Source organism: Achroia grisella, unplaced genomic scaffold (genome assembly GCF_030625045.1).
Source record: "Achroia grisella isolate CSIRO2021 unplaced genomic scaffold, CSIRO_AGI_Agris_v1 utg516, whole genome shotgun sequence".
Lineage (NCBI taxonomy): Eukaryota > Metazoa > Arthropoda > Insecta > Lepidoptera > Pyralidae > Achroia > Achroia grisella.
Window position 1 is genome coordinate 1,896,062 of NW_026712909.1, and position 22,439 is coordinate 1,918,500.

The 22,439-nt window shown below is 32.4% G+C and overlaps 1 protein-coding gene across 15 annotated transcripts; it reads left to right on the plus strand.

Moving 5' to 3' along the window:
• The first annotated feature begins 636 nt into the window (after positions 1-636).
• Positions 637-21,932, plus strand: LOC131847234 (zinc finger protein ZFP2-like). Of its 15 annotated transcripts, none has more exons than XM_059196734.1 (22): positions 637-805; positions 7,581-7,755; positions 8,027-8,234; positions 9,135-9,200; positions 9,420-9,509; positions 9,584-9,667; positions 10,037-10,181; positions 11,779-11,889; positions 12,058-12,168; positions 12,386-12,496; positions 12,628-12,738; positions 13,223-13,306; positions 13,906-14,076; positions 14,372-14,542; positions 14,691-14,861; positions 15,141-15,311; positions 15,995-16,064; positions 17,373-17,534; positions 18,290-18,424; positions 18,857-18,969; positions 19,287-19,369; positions 19,479-21,932. In XM_059196734.1, exons 2-21 carry the CDS (start codon positions 7,721-7,723, stop codon positions 19,355-19,357), a joined length of 2,391 nt encoding a protein of 796 aa, XP_059052717.1. In that variant the 5' UTR covers positions 637-805; positions 7,581-7,720; the 3' UTR covers positions 19,358-19,369; positions 19,479-21,932. The 15 variants fall into 15 exon arrangements, with proteins under 15 accessions (XP_059052717.1, XP_059052719.1, XP_059052723.1 ...); XM_059196736.1 differs by having other exon boundaries at positions 13,993-14,076; XM_059196740.1 differs by lacking the exon at positions 15,141-15,311.
• Positions 21,933-22,439: the final 507 nt, after the last annotated feature.

Sequence of the window (22,439 nt, forward strand, 5' to 3'; positions counted from 1 at the left end):
TTACTCTTTATTTATTTACAAATTATTTCAATATACATTTACAGCCAACTATACCTTTACGCCAAACCCTGTATGTGAAGGTAGACAGATTATTAAGTAATATTTTAAACGTTAACTACCTTCATAGCCAGAGCTAGAAGAGAGAGAAAAAATTTCCTTCATAAATTTTGCACACTGTTAAACCACAATACAGTACAAAATATACATATTAAGTGTTAAGACTGAAAAAAATTCATGGACGAGCCAAAAGATATTAATCGTAGTATATCAAGCAAATGTAATAGGTTTTACTGTGCTATATGCGATGTGTACACAAACTCAGATAGTCAATTAAATCAACATCTAAATGGTATTAGACACCAACAAAGAGAAAATGTGTTTAAGATGAATTCTGTAAAATTAAATAACAAAAGTGATTTAGAGGAATATCATAACAATGTTAAAGTATATCTTCCAACATTCATTATTATTTCTATTACAATATATCTTTTTTGTTATATTATAACTATTATACTTAAATATTTTTAGTGAGTACCTATTTTATTAAGTAATTAATCGGTCAAAATCAATTTAACGGTGGCTTAAATTTCGCGCCATAATTTTAATTGGCGGAGAAGTCGTCCCCAAGCGTTCACGGCTTCTATGCGCACGAACGAACGCGCAGAACAATGAGGTAGCAGCCATTTTATGTCGGTGTCTAAGAAAAACATAATTCGAATGGCCAATCTTAATGAAATTGTGTAATTAGTGCTATATTTTATGTGTTACTCTACACGCTGCTAGAATTAGGTGTTCCATTATCTATGTGAGTAGAAACTAAGTTTTTGCTATATTTACCTACCAATAGAATAACATACAAACTCGATGCACCAAGATCTAAGCAAAAAAGGTTTAATAACTTTTTTTATATCTCATCTAATATGCACCTTTAGAATCTCTAAAGGTTAATTACACTATGATCTTTCATTTGTTAATTCTGTTTATGTTTACAAAATTTTACTAAACGATATTGTCGCAAATTGCATTCTCTTATTTAGCTGTATCATATGACATAACTTTCACTAAAATTAATAGTATACATCATAAAAACTTGAGTTGTTTACATTGGACTGGTAGTGGTCACTAAATTACTTGTCGCTTATCAACCGGCGTCGCGCAGCCTCGGCCTGAAAGTTGGGGACAAAATTCAATAACGAATTGGCCATTTTATTGATGGCCGGGGGGAGGCTGGGTGGAGACAGTCGGTCGGTGAGCTTCCGCCATTTAATATTTTCTCTTGCATTTTAATTGTTTTAACTTCCTGATTGCACTTAATTGATTTACTATTTTGTTGATAGATAATTTGTCTACATTATACGTATTCACAAACATTGAGTAATCATAAACAAGGTGATTTCGATAATAAGCTTTATATACTATACTTCGTATGTAACGTTATGTTTGTGTATACAGCTATATATTAGTAGTAGGACAATGCAATGCACTCATCTGTATAAATGAACAATATATATATATAATAATGTTGTACTGTAATGTGCACCAATATGAATAAAACATTAAATGCTTTGTTTAAATTGCTGTGTACTTTTTTTTTATTTGATTTGATTGATTGATTCTTTGATATTCTAAGTGACAATCTGACTATTTTTAAAATTATTTATTGTAATAATACTCAGTAAATTGTAAAAATATTTTTTTAATTACTTAGCAAATTTAACCCTTAATTGGTTATTCTAATGTTACTTATTTAAGTAGCTATCAGTCATGACATTATCTAAACAATAATACATAAAAATAAACATATAAAAATAGGTTGTTGTGTTGTTCAATTGTAAGTTATTGTTTTTAATTTCTTTTTATTATATAAAACACTATTTATAGGTATTTGTGTTACAATACAATCTATATTATTCATTAATTAAAAAAAACATAAAGTGTAGCTTAATTTTCTGAATTGTATATTAGTGAAAAAAATAATATTGGTATAGACAGGTTCACTACCTGTCTATACATCCTACATCTATTCAATGATAGGCTATTTTCTTTATTAATCTCTCTGGGTTAATACCCAGCACATTGCAGATGTTTATTAAGACAGTACAGATATTTATGTACAGATGTTTAGTAAGTACAGCACAAAAACAAGTTGTTTGTTTTTGTACCACAAAAGTTAATTAGATTTTATAAAAATCACAAATAACATTGTTTTATAATTACATTATCATTATCCATTGCCTCATGAAAAAGACAGGTGGTAGGCAGTTCTTTTGACATATTTTATAGTTATTTTATTTAAAAACCAATCTGGAATCAGTAGGACCATCTAATAGTATATAATTTTATATACTGAAAAAATATTTAATTGCTGCATTCTGAGCATACTGACAATATATAAATCTAAATTTAAAATTGGTTGTTAAATATAAATAGATTTCTACATATAAAGCAATAATTTTTTAAGCATATTTTTTTATAAATGTATGTATAATGTAACATGCTTCAAAAAACTTATATTTATTAAAAAATTTTTATTATACAAATTAATAATCTTACCTATTAGATAGATAGAGATCATATGGTTAGGTAAAATTATATTATTATTAATTATTATTATATGCAATATAATTTCATAATCCTTGTTTTATTTTTAAATTATAAATTGTCTTATCTCGATAATCATTATGTTAACAGTTTATAAATACTTTAAACACTCTATTATTATTTTATCCCAAAGCAATTACAATTATTCAGGTAGGTAATATTCAGGTAATAATTTGGTATAATTTCTTATGTAATAAATAACAATTTAAGAAATAATTATACATGCATCTGTGTTCTGCTCCCCGACTAGAATTAATGTCCAGTGTGCAGTGTTGGCAGTATTTTATTACTCTTTTTAACTAAATGATTAAATTTACGTTCAACACTAATCATAATCATTAATTGAATAGTTTATTTATATAAATTTTAGCCAGACAGTTTTGTTATAAAGACTACCTGTCATAACTACTGTAAACGCAAATAAGCCTGTGGCAGGGCTTACCAACCGCATCTTGTAAAATTAAGAAAAATTTTATTAAATTTTGCTATAGATGTTGTGTGTGTATGATATAGATGATTATAAATAAGTTGTTGATGATGATCTTCATCATCATCATTATAACAACATCAACACAGCTATCTTGCATACAAATTTAAATTTAATAATCCAAGATAATAGACCAAGAGACCCAACAGAGTTATTAAAGCCTATATATAAAACTTCAATATTTGAACAATATTGTTATATGGTGATTATAATTTACAATATTAACTGATATAAATACAGTTATTTCCGGATGTAAAGACTTTCTAGGGATGGTGATACTTCGTACTAAGCGGATGACGCACATAACGGCAGGATTGTTTAAGTACATATATACATACATATGTACTTAAATTATGTAGTGTATGAAACTTTTACATTCATAATCATCATGTATGTAACATGATGATTATGAATGTAAAAGTTTCATTTTCCTATTTAGGTAAATAAAACAGTATATAGGAATCATGATGAGATGGTTTATGTTAATAGTTTTTTGTGAGGGTTGCATTTGATTCATGGGCTTCTAATCGGTGTAATATTGCACTTTTTCTTCAACTGTAAAACAGTTTCGCTTAACGGAACGCATTTTGTCGAGCTTGTTGTACTTGTCCTTACATGTGACAAAAAGTAACAGATTTATGTGCGCCAATAACGAGAGATTAAACGCACGTAGCCAGTAAGTCGAGGTATTGATGCGTAAGTTATGTAAACAAAACATTGCTTGTGGTTTTATCCGGGCGTATTATCATAAATAATGGTCGCTATAAACAGTTGGTCTTTTAAACCAGAGTCGCACTAAACGGGTTTTTTGCTTGGTACCTGACATCGTTAAAATAGGTGAGTGTAATTAACTAATTGGTTGTCTTAAGTTTCCGGCAAACGTTGTTTTATCCCCATAAATTACTACCTGTACCCGCGACTTCGTCTGCATAAAATAGGGACTTTACCAAATAAAGAAAAAAATATTACATTAATATATTTTGATATATTATAAGGTAAAGGGCCATATTATGAAACACCTTTTGAGTAGGAGTTGAATATTTTACATTGTTTAAAAAAAAATAGAGTTGAAACATTGAATTTTTCTAAGTTAATAGTTTGCCTGATATCTACTGAAGTGATAATAATTATTATCAAGTGAGTTTTAGTTGAAAATGCTAATAAATTGAATAAAATAACAGACAAGTACATACGGCCGTATTTATGAAACAGTCTAAAGCAACACGTACGGGTGTTCCATCGGGAATGTCCCAAATTATGGAACTCAAAATAACCTGAAGTACTCGCATTAAAAACATTTTTCAGTTACTAATTTATTTATTCATAGTATCAAAAGTTTTATTACTAATTATTAATACAGTTAGATTTAAAAATTATACGAATAAACAAGCAATAAATAAATATTCACTTACAAAGTAAGTATGACAAAAACAGTTTCAAATCTTAGCATTAATAAACAAGATATAAAAACCAAATATACATTAAATTAAACCAAAAATTCAACTATTTCATTTCTTCTTTTATCCTTTGTAGTAATGCGTTATCTAGTAGCTTTTTCCGTTCATCAGCTATCACTTTTTTCTCATTTAGTAATTGTTTTCTTTTATGTAGCTTTTCTTCTTTAGTTTTACGATCAGTTTCTTTTTTTTAGTCATATTGCATCCATCGATCAGATGTGCCAGCAGAAGGTAGTTTGAGTTTACCTGATGACTCAGCTTTAATCTATTTTTTCTTAACTTCAAATTCAACTCAAATATTAATTCATCACCAACATTACGCTTCAAAATATTAGTTAAATTTAGTCAATTTAAATTACTACTTTCATAAATACCAGAATGAGCTTCAGTAACCATATCTAAGGTTCATTTTATACTATAATTTCATACAGTAATTACCTCAGGAATGGCTGCTTTGTTGAGACTGGGTACTGGTATTTATCAGAGGAGAATATTTATTAGAAGAATGACAATCATTGTTAAGTGTCATGTAATCATTAGTTTTATCATTCGACTTGATTATTAATCAAATTATTTTCTTACTGTTCTGTTCTTTCACTAAAAATTCAAATTTACCAACGTCACTTCTTTGACAGTTAGTTTATTTATTTCAGGAAAACCAACCAATATCAAATTATAAAAATTATACCAAACAATCAAAAATAAAAATAACAATATAAAATAAATCTATAGAATAAAGATATCAAATTCTATAAAAAAAAATGTATCTACCTAATTTTTGTAAATTATTAATTTAAAAACATCTATAAAAATGTGATATGTAGGTGCTTCGTAAAAATTTTGAATTAAATTTTTTCAGGCAGGTTTTCCACTTAAGTATATGTTTTAATTAATATAAAACAATATTTATCATCCAGCTTATTCATTTTTGAGGTTAGTTTTTCATTTTCATAGAATTTTACAATCTATGTACATATCTAAATGCAAATTTTTAGAAATATAAACTGTTCTAACGTAAATTGCTTTGTTGTAATTAATTAACAATGATTAACACGAAATTAACTAAATATTGTCCACTTTTTGCTGTTTCATAATTACGGACAACTAAGAAAATCGAATGTGAGGGGGATGTGGAACACTGAATATACTGTTCCATAAATACGGTCTGTTTAGAAATTTTTGCGGCAATTATGAAACACCTAAATAAAAAATAAATACCTTATTAAAGTACTTTAAATTCATTATCAATCAATAGATAATAAGTCAAACTTTTGATTGACATGTTTCAAGTATTTTTGTATCATTGACAAATATTTCAAATTGTTAAAACAATTGTGATGACACGTGTCATTCTCTAACTCTAAAAGACAGTCTTTTTTCATGCAACCTGACACGGGCATTTCAACTATTTTTTTTTCTATACATTTTAAGGTGTTTACAAAAATAAATTAATTTAATCAATAAATAGGTTATTAAAGATCATAAAGATAATATTATAAATACTGAATACGTTAGAACTTATTTGTAATTCGGATTTTTATCACTTGTTTCATAAACTAGTACAATGTTCCATAATATGGCCCTTTACCTTATTACATTATAACCTAATATATTTAATATAATATATTTTGTATAATGAAAAAAATATTACATTTATATATTTTTTCATTATTTGGTCAAGGTACAGTAAGGTATACCCAATAAAAATCAAGTAAAAAGTTTCATAGTTCTAGCTTCAAAAATGACGAATATCCATGTAGAATATCATACAACTCAATCAACAGCGTAAAAAATAAATTTCAGCCTTCTGGCTTTAAAATAGACGATACTTCTATACAACCTTTCATTTCCCCTTTCAAGCCTTAACAACCCTTTTTCTTTATTTATATTTAATCAACAGCCTAAAAAATAAGTTTCAAACATATCAAGTTTTAAAAATGGCGATACTTCCATACAATCTTTCATCTCTCTTTCAACCCCTTACAACCCTTTTTCATTATTTATAGTGAATAAAAAGCCTAAAAAATAAGTTTCATGCTTCTAGCTTCAAAAATGACGATTCCTCCATACAACAGACAAAGTTACTTTCACATTATAATATTAGTAAATTATTTAATAAAATAAGCCAAAAAAGGTTTCTTCGTTCAAGCTTCAAAAATGACGATTTACTTAAAAACTATTATCTGCTATTATATTTTAACCCTTTAAGACTAAAATTTTTGCGAACTTGATTGTCACATGCATTCATATTTAATAGACAGCTTAAAAAATAACTTTCAACCTTCTAGCTTTAAAAATGACTTGTCCTTTCTCAGGGTCTAGACTATCTGTGTACCAAATTTCGTTTAAACCTGTTCAATAGTTTTGGCGTGAAAACGAGACATACAGACAGAGTTATTTTTGAATTTATATTATTAGTAAGGATTATCGCTATTAGAAAATAGATGTTAATGTTAGATGGATTAAATTTATGTTTGTATATGTTTTTTAATGATGATTCATATTAGAATCATACTAAACCAAAACACTTATTAAATTAAACCAGGCACTTATTAAAAAAGTTTGTGTGGACCACGCTTATCACATAGGGCTATGAAAAATAGTTTACCTCTTAGTCTTGAACCCACAAAATTTCATAAGAATTGGTCATAGTACAAATACTGGACATGAAAATTTTATGTATTAGATTAACGATTTTGTTCAGATTTAAAATTCTATACCTACTTATATCTATTTGACATGTTTTAATATGCTCATAATCAGAATATACAATTAAAGAATATATTACATATATTTATAATAATATTGACTAGCGCATAGCTTTTAATATTTTTACTTAGTATATTTTTTTTGACTGGTAGAAACAAAAAATATGGTTATTCAAAAGTATACACTTTTAAGTTTATTTGAATATAGATTATTTTTATTTCTATTACATTCAAATTACACTTGGCTTGACATATATAAAACCCTAATTATGTACCCATACAAATGAATTATTTCATTTCATATAATTATTGTTTTTATTGATACAGGTGGCACAAGCTGAAAATGGGGGTGAATCAAACAGTCCGCCATTAGTTTCCCGGCACACTGGGGCGTGGGCGTCGGGGGTGTGGCGCGGGGCGTGGGGGTCCCCGTGCCGCCCCCCGGCGACCTACTCGCCACTATATCCATGTTCGAACAACAGATCAAAGCTGAACCAATGAGGTATATGTTGTATTTAATCAAAATTTCGTTGTTAACTATATGAAAGTACTTACTAAAACTCTGCATGAAGAAAACAATGGACATTCCAAAACAATTGCCTATATATGTATTTTTCCAATAGTAACGCAAAAAATGACATTTTTTTACATATCTGGAATGGCAAAGACAAACCATAGACATACAATACTCTAAAGTTTAATTTTCTTTAATTTCGATACCATTAATTACACTTATTGTTTCTTGTTTAAATAATGAAAATCGTATATTGCAGTTTCTACTCATCCCATCAACATATACACTCCGGTCCCCCAACAATAGTTCGATCAGATTCCAACCATCCTATCATCAATATGAACCAACATCATCCTGTACACCAAGAAGACTCGAAGGATAGCCTGATAGTACAACATCAAGTACAACACCACCAGCAAGAACTTATGGAACAACATCAACAACAAGAAATGCAACAAGATGATGATGTATGTCATAGTTGAAAAAGATTTAAGTACTAATATCACTATTAAAAATAAAGATTGATGGTGGAAGGGTGAAATTTTAAGGCTGTATGTATATTTTAATGCTACAAAAAAAAAATTGTCAAATATAGAAAAAAAATTTTTGGGGTGAGCCACCCTTAACCCTTCGGGTAAAAAATTTGTTATAAACCTATTCTCAGACCTATTGAATATAGATATAAAATTTCATTAAACACGATTAAGCCGTTTCGGAGGAGTATAACCACGAAACCTGTAATACGAGAATTTTATATATTATATAGATGATGTGATGACACACCTCAAGCCAGTCTACATATGTCCACTATTCTATTTACTTATTACGTTTTTGTTGATTATAATGGCCATTCGGCTTGTTTTGGTATAGCAAGGCTCATATCAAAAATTTTAGGAATGAGGGTGTCAGGTCAGTTTACTCATTATGACTAACCAACCGCCATAATTTTTAAAGTGAGATTGCGTACAATTGCAAATTATTAGATCAAAAGTCTGCATTGCAATTAATTTGCTACCCTACTGAAATTTTACTTAATGGTAAATGGATTTTGACACCGATACTTAAACATCAAGTCTAAAATTAAAATATATATTTTTCTTGTGTACAAGCAAAAAAGCATTTACTATTTCATTTACTATCTCATTTACAATATATTTTGTGCACGGAATATTTTTTATATTATTATTAAATTGTATCATACAATCATTAAATAATCAGTAATGATATGATTGCTTACTTTCAGAGTCCATCCATTACGTATATTATTTCATATATCCGCTTCATGGATTCATGGTCACTGATGCATTTGAATGAGACACAAGGCTAAATAAAAACTGGGTATTAATATAATTTGTGTATTTTTGTAGTTAAGCTTCAAAGGAATGGAGGATGAAGGTGTAGAGATGGATATGGATGGGCGACAATGTTCTCAGGTAATATATATATTTAGTTTATAATAAATTACGAGTTCAATACTAAATTTGATTTGTTTTTAAGTTTAAATAGTAAACTTAAAAACCAATCAAGTATACTTTTATTGGTACTTTACTCTTGATTGACTCTTCTACTTACTTCTATTCTTATACTTGTTTATCTAGTATTATATAATTTCTAAATGGATTCATTATGATATAAGTTTTATTTATATACAGGGTATGGGTGTAGATTTAGGATCAGTTCAAACTAAAATGGAAGTTGCAAACGGCCAAGGGGCACCGCGGTCTAAACCTCAAGCCTGTAAGGTGAGTTAAATATTGGAATATGGTTTTATAGATTTTATTTATATAATCCCCATTACATTATTAAATATTTACAGGTTTGTGGAAAAGTACTATCGTCAGCTTCATCTTATTATGTCCATATGAAACTCCACTCTGGCAACAAACCATTTCAGTGTACTGTAAGTACCAACTATTAGTATTTTTTAATATTTAAATTTGATTTTAGGTCTTCTGTCTTCATATAAATATACTCGCGAGCAAAAGTATGGAATCACTTACTTGGAATTGATACCGCGCGATATTGAGTAATAACTACTATAGTTAAGAATAATAAAATTGTTACTATTTGAAAGGTTAAACTGTTAACTTAAATTGTACTTACATGTGAAATTAGTATTCGACGATCATGACATTTTTAATGATTCTACACAAAAACATTTGGATATAAATCTTATAATTTGTATTATGCATAATCCTGAAATATTAATTTTTATATAAATTATTTAAAATACAATGTTTTTATTCATATTGAATATAAATTTATTAAGGTATGTGACGCAGCATTCTGCCGCAAGCCATATCTAGAAGTGCACATGCGTACACACACAGGGGAGCGACCGTTCCAGTGTGACTTGTGTCTTAAGCGATTCACACAAAAGTCCAGCCTGAATACGCACAAGCGCGTTCATACAGGTCAGTGTCCACTCGTAGGAAAGACTGCATCTTCTCATTCTCAACATTTATTTTGGCATATGCAGAAGGGAACCATTTTTGTTAATAGTAATAAAATAATTTTTGTTAGTACTTAATTCCATTCTGCATGTCCCAATTATACGTTTATGTGTGGTTTAAAAATATTTGTTTCAAGTTAAATTTAAAGATCTTTCTTTATTAGTGTTTATTTTGGTATTTTAATAGGAAGAATTGGAGGTCCAGTCATATGGTGTATTATTATTGTAATTTTCATATTTCAATGTTGCACCTTATTATTATAAATGGTGATAATTTATGGAACAGTAAATTGTCATTACAAAATATGCTACATTAATCCTAAATTAGTCCTATTAATTAGACTTTGGTGATACTAATATATGAAATATGTATGTGATTTTTTTTATTTTTACTTTACAATGAATTCTACAAAATATTATGCAACATTATTTATTTCTTTTAACTTATGGAACGTAGACGTACATAAATCACAAATAAAATTTGATAAGTATTATTTATCACCTTGTTAAATATGGATATTAAGGAATATCAATGTCATTATTGACTTACAATTTGAATATTATATAAAACTATATGGAAGTTACATTATTGTTATATGTGAGCTAAGTATGAAATAAATTAAAAAGGAAATTAAATAGAAATGGGCCAATGACCCTAGTACCATGAGGGGATTAAAAATATTGCTGCATGAGAACGTTGGATATTATATTTTCAGTCTAATACTAACCTCCTCCTGTTTCCACGAAACCAAAATATGTAAAAAAATTTTTTTTATTATTTTTCTTTTTACATTGTGTGTGATAAAATATTACATATTTTGCTTATATCCTATTTTGACGCCCTGATATTTCAAGTATTATACATTTTGCATATTACACGTGTTGTCTGTTATCGTCATTTTTATATTTATAATTTTATTTTAATTTTAATGATATGTATGCAAATTTTTTTATTCTTATTAAATAAGCTTTATTATTTTGTTTTTCGCTGAAAGAAAATATGTCAAGCATGGTTTTATACCGTAGGTAATTGGAATCTAGATTAAAATGTCAAAATATATCTTATTGTATTATCCCGTTAACTTGTGTATATGTTAATAGTAAGTAACATTTATTTGCTATACCTACAAATGTATATCTCAACATTCTGGCATGTAAAACGCGGCCTCTGGACGGAGCTTCTATAATTCTTGTATACATGTACATTCATTTACTTTATAAATACTTAATTATTATAGAACATAATAAACAGTTACCTATGACACTGGTGCGACACACAGTTCGCTCATCGAATACTCGACAATACATATGCTTAACTTAAAATGTGAATAGTTTTTGAGTTGAGTCGAATATAAAATCGATTCATAATAAATCAGGGCGTGAGGAAGGCTTCATTGATGCGAGGTAAACAGGGGGAGGTAATGAACGTATAATGGACACTGCTATTACTTCGAGACATTTACCACTCAAAGGAGTCCATTGTAAGTTCTATAGTAGATGGAATTGAACGGAATATGAGCAGTCGAGCGTATGTTGTTGGAATGTGGCCTGGGTTCTAGATGAGCACATGCACGCGTTGTTGGTGAAGGAGCGGCCCTACAAGTGTGAACTCTGTCAGTTGCGGTTCACGCAGAGCTCCAGCCTCAACAGACACAAGAAAATACACACGGGTGGGTTTTTGTTTGGGTACCCTTACTTATCTACCGCCCTGTGCCTATAGTGAATGAAAACGTTTGATAGATATCTCAATCATTGCGCTCATAGAGCTCGAGTCTAGACAATCCCTCCGTAGCAATTATAGTAAGCCTTAATTTGATTTGTCCGATGGTTTCGTTCAGAGGAACACAAACGCGCGCTGCTGGCTAAGGAACGGAACTACCAATGCGGCGTCTGCTTTATGAGATTCACACAGAGATCAAGTTTGGGCCGGCACGAAAAAATACATACCGGTGGGTGATTGTCTACTACTAATTGCCAACTTGTGAGAAACGTTTACCCTTGTGGCAGAAGGGTACTAACGAATAATGAATGATAATGATTACATAGTTTACCTCCCCCTGAATGCGTGTGAATGAGTGTGAAATTCTTAACCTGTTAGGTAATAATGAAATGCATATTGATTGAGAGGGTGCAGAGTTGCTATATCGAAACTCGTATAACTTATAGAGGAGCACAGACGAGCCCTGTTAGAGAAAGTGCGGCCGTACCAGTGCCACATCTGTTTTATGCGCTTCACTCAGAAGTCCAGCCTGGGCCGACATGGGAAAATACACACTGGTAGGCATTTTGCCCTAAAATCCTTTAGTAGACAATTTATAATTTTAGAGCTCACGTTATTAGGCACTATCATCTATGGCAGTGCATGGAGCAGAACCGTTGTTGTAGCTGAATTTTGTTGGTATTTCTAGAGGAGCACATCCAATCGCTGATCAACAAAGTGCGCCCCTATCAATGCGACATCTGTGACAAGCGGTTCACTCAGAAGTCAAGCCTTGGCACTCATAAACGTATACATACTGGTGGGTCCCTTGATATTTAATTTTTATTTTCAAATCGGTCTCTCAGCCACAATTCCATTTTTGTTACTGCTTCTAAAGCTTACATTATTTACTGTTTGTGGCTTTGATACCTATGTTTTGTGAATAGTTTTAAGGGCTCCCAACTTCGAAAAACACATTGTAACATAACATTAACACGATTAGCGATTCGGAAGTGTTTGTCGTACTTTTTATTTTTTTTAATATACAATATTTACGTATAGATTTTTCACTAGGTTGTACAGGCTCAAAAACTATTCACAAACAATATAAGTAAAGCATGTGTACGTTGTGAGGATTTCGTTAAGTAGGAGAGAGAGTATATCTGATGGACAAATAACGTGTTTGAAATTCCCTCATGGTAGTGCATCGTAAAAGCGATTGGTTTGCGTCAAGTAGTATTATTTGTCCATCGTGGTTTTGTTTTGTTTCTCTGTCCCCCCGTGTCCGTGTGTTGGCGGCGCAGGGGAGCGGCCGTTCCAGTGCACCGTCTGCCTCAAGTCCTTCACGCAGAAGTGCGCGCTCAATTTGCACGAAAAAATACATACGGGTTAGTAGCCCACATATATTATATTGCGCAGTATTCTTTTTCGGTAAAATTAGTGACAACGTAGGGCTGGCCACTCCGTCTCACATCATTTAGCGTCATGCTTCTTTCCTATTTTCCGTTGCCCGCCTAACCCGTTGTTTTTACAATCCCACTATATCAGCAGCTTCCATCTCGTTGCTTTCGACTAACATCTCAACATCTTTAACTCATCTCAATGCGCGCTTTTACGTACTTCTGCATTCACATGAATACTTCCCCGCCTATCATGTTATCAATAGATAGTCAGTTATGTTCTCCTCTCATTAATAACACAATACATTCAAAGATTTTAGTATATCATTTTTTGTATTTCATCATTTCTTCATGAATAATAATTCTTTCACAAAAGCGGTAATGCAATCGCCGCAGTGACGCATTATTGGCGCCTCAATATCGATGCAAGGTGCTATCAAAATTGGGTATATTAAATAGAGACGAAGCCGTAGTTACGGAAGTCGATAAGTGGGGTGAGATTGGCAGGGGGCGGGCGACAAAAGGCAACGTTGCCAGCATGCGTCGGCGACGTGCGTTACTCGCTTTTGTGTGTGCACTGGACGCAGTGCAAGGCCGTCCATTCACGTGCGGGCAATGCCCGGCGGCGTTCGCCCGCCGCCCCTACCTGGACATTCACATGCGCACGCATACAGGCGAGCGGCCCTATCAGTGCGACGTGTGTTTCAAGCGCTTCACGCAGAAGTCCAGCCTCAATATACATAAGAGGACGCACACAGGTGGGTGACAGCCGCGGGCCGGACTGGCCCGTCGCCCGCTCCCAGCCTTACTCCACACACATTCTGCCTCTCCAAATCTCTCTTATTGTTTCAAGTGCTTGGATGTTTATATATTTACGATCGGACTACTTGATATTGATTATTGCTAGCGCACTAAATATTCATAAACGATAAAGATTTGGAGCGGAGTTTTAGCGGCGAGTGGCGACCAGTCCGCGCCGCAATCTCCGTAGTGCGAGGGCGTTTAGCGTCCTTGCCTGCTCACCGCTGCTATAATATATGTATTGGGCACCAGTCCAGGGGAGACCGTTCCAGTGCCTGTCGTGCCCCGCTGCCTTCACCTGCAAGCAATACCTGGAGATACACACGCGCACCCACACCGGCGAGCGTCCCTATCAATGTGACATCTGCCTGAAGCGCTTCACACAGAAATCCAGTCTGAACATACACAAGCGGACGCACTCAGGTATGTGACGCTTGGGTCGGTCGGCGTTCGCCGCTCGACATTAGGGTCTAGGGACGTATGAACGATATGTGGGCTACTAGTGAGGATGCGTGCACGCGGGGAGGTGGGCCAGAGCCCGCTTCTCATTAACGTTTAATCTCGTCCACAGTGCAGGGGCGGCCGTTCCAGTGCTTGCAGTGCCCGGCCGCCTTCACCTGCAAGCAGTATCTAGAGATACACAACCGCACTCACACCGGCGAGCGACCCTACCAGTGTGACGTATGCCTCAAGAGATTCGCGCAAAAATCTACACTCAATATACACAAACGAACGCACACAGGTCAGTCGCATTCACAAGCACCACTTTTTTTTGTTATTCCTATTAACTAATTCATATATCATGGGCTATAATGTAATAATGTAACTATGTTCATTAGTATTAAATCATAACCGTCTCGAAAACTTGAGTAGTTAGTAGTACTTATAAGATGTGTTTATATTAGAGTTGTCGGTGCCACATGACACGTAAAGCCGTATGTATGTCTTTGTGAGTATGAAATAAGGTGTATAGTGCGAGTAAGTACGGGACATAGAATTAATATTGCATTACGACGGTTAGTGCAAGGGCGGCCGTATCAGTGCATGGAGTGTCCGGCAGCGTTCACTTGCAAGCCGTACCTGGAGATACACATGCGCACGCACACAGGCGAGCGACCGTTCGAGTGCGACGTCTGTTACAAACGCTTCACGCAGAAGTCCACACTCAATATTCACAAGCGAATACATACCGGTACGACGCCACTAAATCGCGTTCTCTAAACAAATTTAATAAAAGTTTTGAGCTTATCTGCTAACATGCTAATTTTACAATAAGAGCTACAGCTAATATATTTATCCCGAAAAGCATTTGTACTATTTTTTAATAAATGAGAGTACAGATGCTCATCGTTTTTTTTAATCGGTATCATCATTCACACATAGCAGATGTAAATTTTAATTTTTAATTTATTATATATTATAATATTTTTCATATAAAAGGAGCATGTGTGAATATATTTACCGTGGTTGGAAGATATGTAAAGTTAAGAAGACGGCAAATTGTGATAACAGGTATACACTCCTATTGTTCTGAACTTAATGATGTGGCACCGACAACTGTCTCCGATAACGTAATCTTATCATCCGCTACATCACCACATAAGTTTCAGTATTTTAATATTATGATGTTCCTTATTGTTATAATTTCTTGGCTTACATTCATCAATTTCAGACTGCATCATACTGTCTAATTGCATCTTGCCGTCTTTCTAACATCATCATTTGCATACCCACTTGCTTTTCATTACATCTTGTTTTGTAGTTAATTTTAAGCTTTATCATTATGCCATTAAGTTTCACAAGCTTATTGTAGTTAACATGTATGGATTGCATTCGTATTCTACTTTTTTAATGTTGTTTTATATACACTTACAGGAGAACGCCCGTACGCTTGCGATATTTGTCAGAAACGATTCGCGGTGAAAAGCTATGTAACCGCTCATAGGTGAGTCAATATGTGATAAGATGATGAGTTGTTACGACACACTCTACAAATGCATTCCATTACTTCACGCATTATTTGGTATTTATTGTTTGGGACAGATTTTGTTTTTATAAAATGCTTTTTACTTCACATGATAGAATATGTAATGTCTTCAATTAATATAAATCTTTGTCTCATATCTTAATTTTCCTAACGACCACAAATTCTGTTCGACGCAAAGAGAATTGACACATTTTTAAGAAGAAAGATTAATTTTCGAAACTTTGTTTATCACTGCAATTGGAATTGTTTTTGCTTCTGTGTGTCGGTTTTGACGCTTTAATTTAAAATATCTGAATTCTTATTCCCCTATATAAATCCCTTTTCTTATATATACCTATTTTTCGAACCCAGTCTAATTAGATAGTTTTGTTTACAATCCCACTAGCTTTATAATTAATAAAAGCTTTGTGATTTTGTATAAATATTTAGATTTCCTTAACAATTGTGGTTCACATTGATATTATAAAAAGTATATATAATTATGTTTTGATTAAATATACAAACTTAAAATAAAAGGCGAACGGTAAAAGCTATAGAAATCGGAAAATAAAATACATATGAGCATATCGTACCCTGGTAAACTATATTTTTTATAATTGTCTCGAATCTTTTATTTTTAATTTATGCATTTATATTTATTTTATTGAAATATGCTGAATGCTTCAAAGAAACACCATAGTCTTCAACAATCACTGCACCGACAGCACGTAAATTTCAATTATATATTTCAATTCAATATTCTATTATAAGCAAATGATTTGGGTACATAACACTTGGGGAGTTATAACATTCATATCCCCAGGATTGAAACGGCCCGGGTGTAACGGTGTTATTTATAAAATAGTGAACTGAAGTGTACACATACTGCATATTTTTGGTATCCGCGCTCCCAACCCCCAGGATATTGTAGTAAATTTGTAAATGTTAATCTATATAAATAAATATTTTAAACTACTGCAAACAAAAATAAAGGGTGCTGTTCATTTGTATTTTTGTGAATGTAATCGGTGCCAATAAGGTGGGCTGTAAGCTTGTTTGTCATTCCGTTCCCAAATGAATGCACGCAATGCTGTTGTCAAAAACATGTTATTTTATAACAGTACTTTAAAATTTTACTAGTATCAAAACCGCTTTTGGTCATATTGATGGAAACGGTTTTTGTCTACAGTTTGTATATTATGCCTTAGGGTGTGTGTTTGAATATGTTACTTGTGTAAAATAATAACTTGTTCACATGTTGTTACATTGTTCTCCGTTTATTAATAGATGGTCTCATGTGGCGGATAAACCGCTGAACTGCGATCGGTGCTCAATGACGTTCACCTCAAAGTCGCAGTTCGCGCTGCACATCCGTACACATTCTGCTGGCTCCTGCTACGAGTGTAGTGTCTGCGGACGTACATTCGTCAGGGACAGCTATCTCATAAGGTGTGTTCACATTCACGCCGTTTTCACACATCTATTGTTTCTTATCACTTTTGTAACTTGTTTTCTCAATATTCGCTCGTTCCCGACACGCCCTTTTAGATCAAGTTCTACTTATCTATTCATTATTGTCTACTAACGCTGAGGTTTTTATATTACATATTCATTACATTATATAGATTTATGCCTGATCCACTATTAAAACACTTATTGTCATGTATATATTAGTATACGAAATCCCAAAATATTTCACTTTCTTATATTTGTATAATATTGTTGCTAATTCAATCTAAATCATTTGTTACCACTCCTTTCATCTCCATGATGTCGAAAACAGTCCGATGGTTTTGAGGAACAGCGAACGTGTAATAATATACAATACTAAAAACAACTAAATAATTGCTGTCTCCGTGGTGGGGACAGATTTGATGGTCGAGCGGTTTAACATACCGCCTTACTTCCGATGGTTGGAAGTTCGATTACTCGCACGATACAAACATTTGTATATGAGTATGATTGTTTGTATCTGTCTATGTGTGTTCTATGTATATTGTGTGTATTTCGAAAAAAAAATAAGTAATATTTGTTTAGTAGCCATTACACAAAGTCTGCTTACCATGGGGACTAAATGGCGCAGAAAAAAGTATCATGGATGTAGGATGTATGATAGGATGTAGAGACCAGATTCTCGAGGAACCTTAATGCGTTTTTATGTTATAGTAATTCTAAAACCTAACGTTTAATCACTTTACGTACAGACATCATAACCGCGTGCACCGTGAAAATCATAGCAACGTGTCAGCGAATAGCATTGGAACTATTAACAGTGTCGCCACCAACACGAACAACTCGAATAACAGTAACTACGAATCGCCCGGCGTTTGTGACTTAAGGTTTGTTACATTTGAACTGCCTGTTAATGTTGCCAAATTTATTTTAGGGCTGTGAAACCTATTAACAATAATTAAGGCTCTAGTTATTGATGTTAGTTATGAATGGTCAGTCAGACCCATTCTGTGGGAATACAATAAACGGACTTCCATTATCATATTGCCTCCTACATAGCCTGCCTAACAATCCTAAATTTTGTAGATGGTAGCTGTCTTACTGTTAAATGATTTGCCTAAGATTTTATACTCTGACAAAGTTTTGTTTTTTCTCTTTATCGCTGATGATGTTAATGTTCTACAAGTGTCACATTTATTAAAAGATACGTGATTAGGATTTTTTTAAATAAGCAACCATGTTATTGTTGCATTGTAGGCACAATACTAGTATTTTTCGTTTTCGTTAAATTTATAACTTTGAGCTTGTTCTCTTTTCAGTTTTGTTCCACACATGGTCAATCGCTATATGACTTCGCAAGGTACACAGGTGTCAATGCAGGACACTCAAAGCAAAATGTCAGCAATGTCGCCCCAGTCTATAGCATCGATATGTAAGTCCGAAATTAATTTAATATTTTCATCAATCCTTACTTATAATAAAAACTGATACTGAACTGATAACTTTATCAACATGATACAACTCAAAACAATGATTGATAGAATTTTTTATGTGTTTATCCAGTCTAATCTCCGATTTGATCTAATTTTTGGTGCAGATTTCACTAATGTATTGTGGTAAACTTCACTTGAAACAGCTTGTTTATTTTAATAGTTAAAACGGTTGCAAAAAAAAATTGTGTACGAAGTTACTAAGTTAATAATTTAAGATATAGATATGACTATATTAATAAGGGATAATTGTTTCTAGCATCACCCCCACCACCCCACACCCCCACACCACAGCCCCAGATGTCAGGACAAATGCATCTTACAGACTGATCGCTGATATAGGTTGGTATAGTTTTCTATAATCAATATCAAAAAATATGCACAACACGTAAAAAATTGTAGATGTTTATACTAGTCCTAATGATTTTTAATATATATATCTTGGTTTCAGCTCTCGGTTGACAAGCGAGCAGCCAGAGTGCAATATTTTAAGTATGGCAGCCATCAACAAGAGCAGCTATTTACAAGTTATTAATGAAATGAATGATATACAAGAGAAACGGGAGACTGCTAACTCCTTACTACGAATGGTCAGCATGGACTAATGCACAGATTATATTTTATTTTGAGTTATTTATTTATATTTACTGTTGGTTGAGTTGGTCGACTGTGACACGCGCGTCGATCGTCGAGACGAGAAGAGATAGATAGAGGAAGCCGTGTGCAGGGATATTATAAAGGATGAGCATCGAGTTGGTTTCGTTCCGCTTGTGGAATCCCTCGGTAACATCAGGTGGACATCACAAGGAGAAGGAGGAAGTAGTGAGTAGTCAAGTAGCGGTACCGCCTATGATATGCATTGTGATTTTTACCCACAACTGTGATTTATCTATACCATCACATAATTATATTAATTGACGTGGTGGCGTTCATAAATCAATACTTAAACTCTCATCATTTTAGATTGTAGGCCTAAAATTTTTGATCTCATATTCTAATTTGCTTAGTGATAACTTTGGAATCGTGAATGGTAAATCTCCAAACTATGAAATTCTAAATTGAATGTTCATAACATAACTCGCTTGTCATACATTCTCATTAGTGGTAGTAAAATGTAACAATATCTTATTGCGATGCTTTAACTTAGAATTTGTCAGTGTATAATTATGGAGTTCAATAATTTTATAGAACTGTTACCAATGAGAGGTAAAGTATTTTGATCGCTGAGAATTTTTAGGGACTCTAACCTCAATATTAATCCATAAGAATGCTTTAAAGTAATATTCAGGTTCATATAAAATAAATAATTATTAATAAATAAGTACAAATAAAGCCATAATTTGCAGAGTCCTCAGAGGCAATATTGAAAAGCTTCACAAAATTAATAAAGTTTAATATGATGTTTATTGGAGAAATCCAGAGAAGTGCCTGTTGCAACATAAAATTGGCAATATTTTTTAATCGTATTGCGTTCAGAATAAACTTATGTTCAGTGTTCAATGTGGCCACCGAGTGGGCGGCCGGCCGCAGGCAATAAGTGATAGTTCGAGCGCCGTCCGTGCGGCCGCATGCAGCGTATCATTTGTGAAGCTTCTTACTAAAACTTTGTGTGCCTTCTAGCGGATAGCGACATTAGGCAATATCAATCATAACACCATTAAAAACTTCATTATTTTTTCTAATATTCCATATAAATGTTCATGTTAGTGTACTCTCATGTATAACATCGTATAATACAGTATGTAATGATTACCATTTCGGATATTACAGTTTGCGTTCTATACGTTTTTTTGTGGAATGCAAACTGTCGTCTCTTTTACTGTTTTCGAATAATAGTAATTATGTATAGTGATATAGTGCAGTAGTCTTCCAATACCTGAGACAGAGTGGTTTGTGCACTGGAGTGCAGCTAATGTGTCCGCTGCGGGGGTTCCTTATGGTTTGCCATTATTGATATCAAAGATAGATTGGTGCCATTTCTATGTAATGATGTGGTAGAGTAAGTTTAGTTAAGTCTGCAGGTCAGGGTAGAATTGGAAATAAAATATTGTAAGGGGAATCGTCTTCGTATTATATGTTACGTGTCATAAACGTCATTTCTGTTATATTCTATATTTTCTCCATTACAAATCATACATTATTTTATTTCCATATTGTGTGTGTCCATGTGCTGGGTCAGGAATTGTAAATATTGGTAGGGTTTATTTATTCAAGTATATATATTTATATATCAAAAAGAGAATACAATTCAATATTATAATAGGAATGTTTTGTAGAATGGTCTCACTCTACAATCTAATAATAAAGATATCGAACTGAGAGCATAATTGGAATAAATGTTAGAGTATATAGTACAGAACTATACTTTGGGTACTATTTACTATAAAAAAATCTAAATTTCTTTGTAGATGTACATACGTATACATATAATAATATATACATATGAATGTTGTTTGATAGTCCTCAATATTTTTTTATATTTTGATAGTTCTGTATTTGAAAGAAACACGAAAAAATAGGCCAATGTCTCATTTATCATTTTTAATAAATAAATAAAATATGTACACGATAATTTAAGATAAATAGTAATTATGATGTATGCATTTAGTTGCCCAGAAAAGTTAGGAGTAATATCTTTACGCGTTTTTTTCAAATTCTTAAATTTTAGTAGGATTTTTACCAAGCCATTGATAACAGTATTATTTAGACAAACTAGAACTTGGGTTTAAAGTAGTATAAATCTTTCAGCTACCATTATGAAAAAAAATTATCACCATTAAATTTTAAAATAATAATTTATCAATAATAGTTTGTAACAACATTGGTATGCACCACTTTACAGGTGCTTTCCTCTGTTGATACCATGTATTATCCATAGATATTATGAATGAAATAGAAACACCAACATAGTGAACTAGGTACATATATAAAATATATGATTATATTATATAACCACTGAGCTTCTTACTGGATCGGCAAGGGAGATTGTTTCTTTATTAATTCTAGATTAATAATATATTTTTGTTATATGTTCACTGTCTTTATTATTGTTTACCCTTACTTAGTGACATTATTCTATCGTTACTTCATCCTGGTCGAGTTCATAGAGAAGCCAGTGGTGTAATCCTGCTGTTTTTGAAATATATTTAGAGATTCGTCATCTTTTACTCTAGCTCAGGTTCCATGACTTTCGAAGTGGATGATAAATATTTTACGAATGTATATATATATATTTCTTAAACAGTTAGGATATTTATAGTAATGAAGAACCACAATTTGTAGAAGTGTCCACTAATGCAAGTTATATTATATTACGTACTAGTATTTAGTGGACCTGTAATTTGTGCGTCTTTGTTGTCTGAACTATTTTACATACCGATGTTAGTTACTATATTTAGAATGTAATGTAATA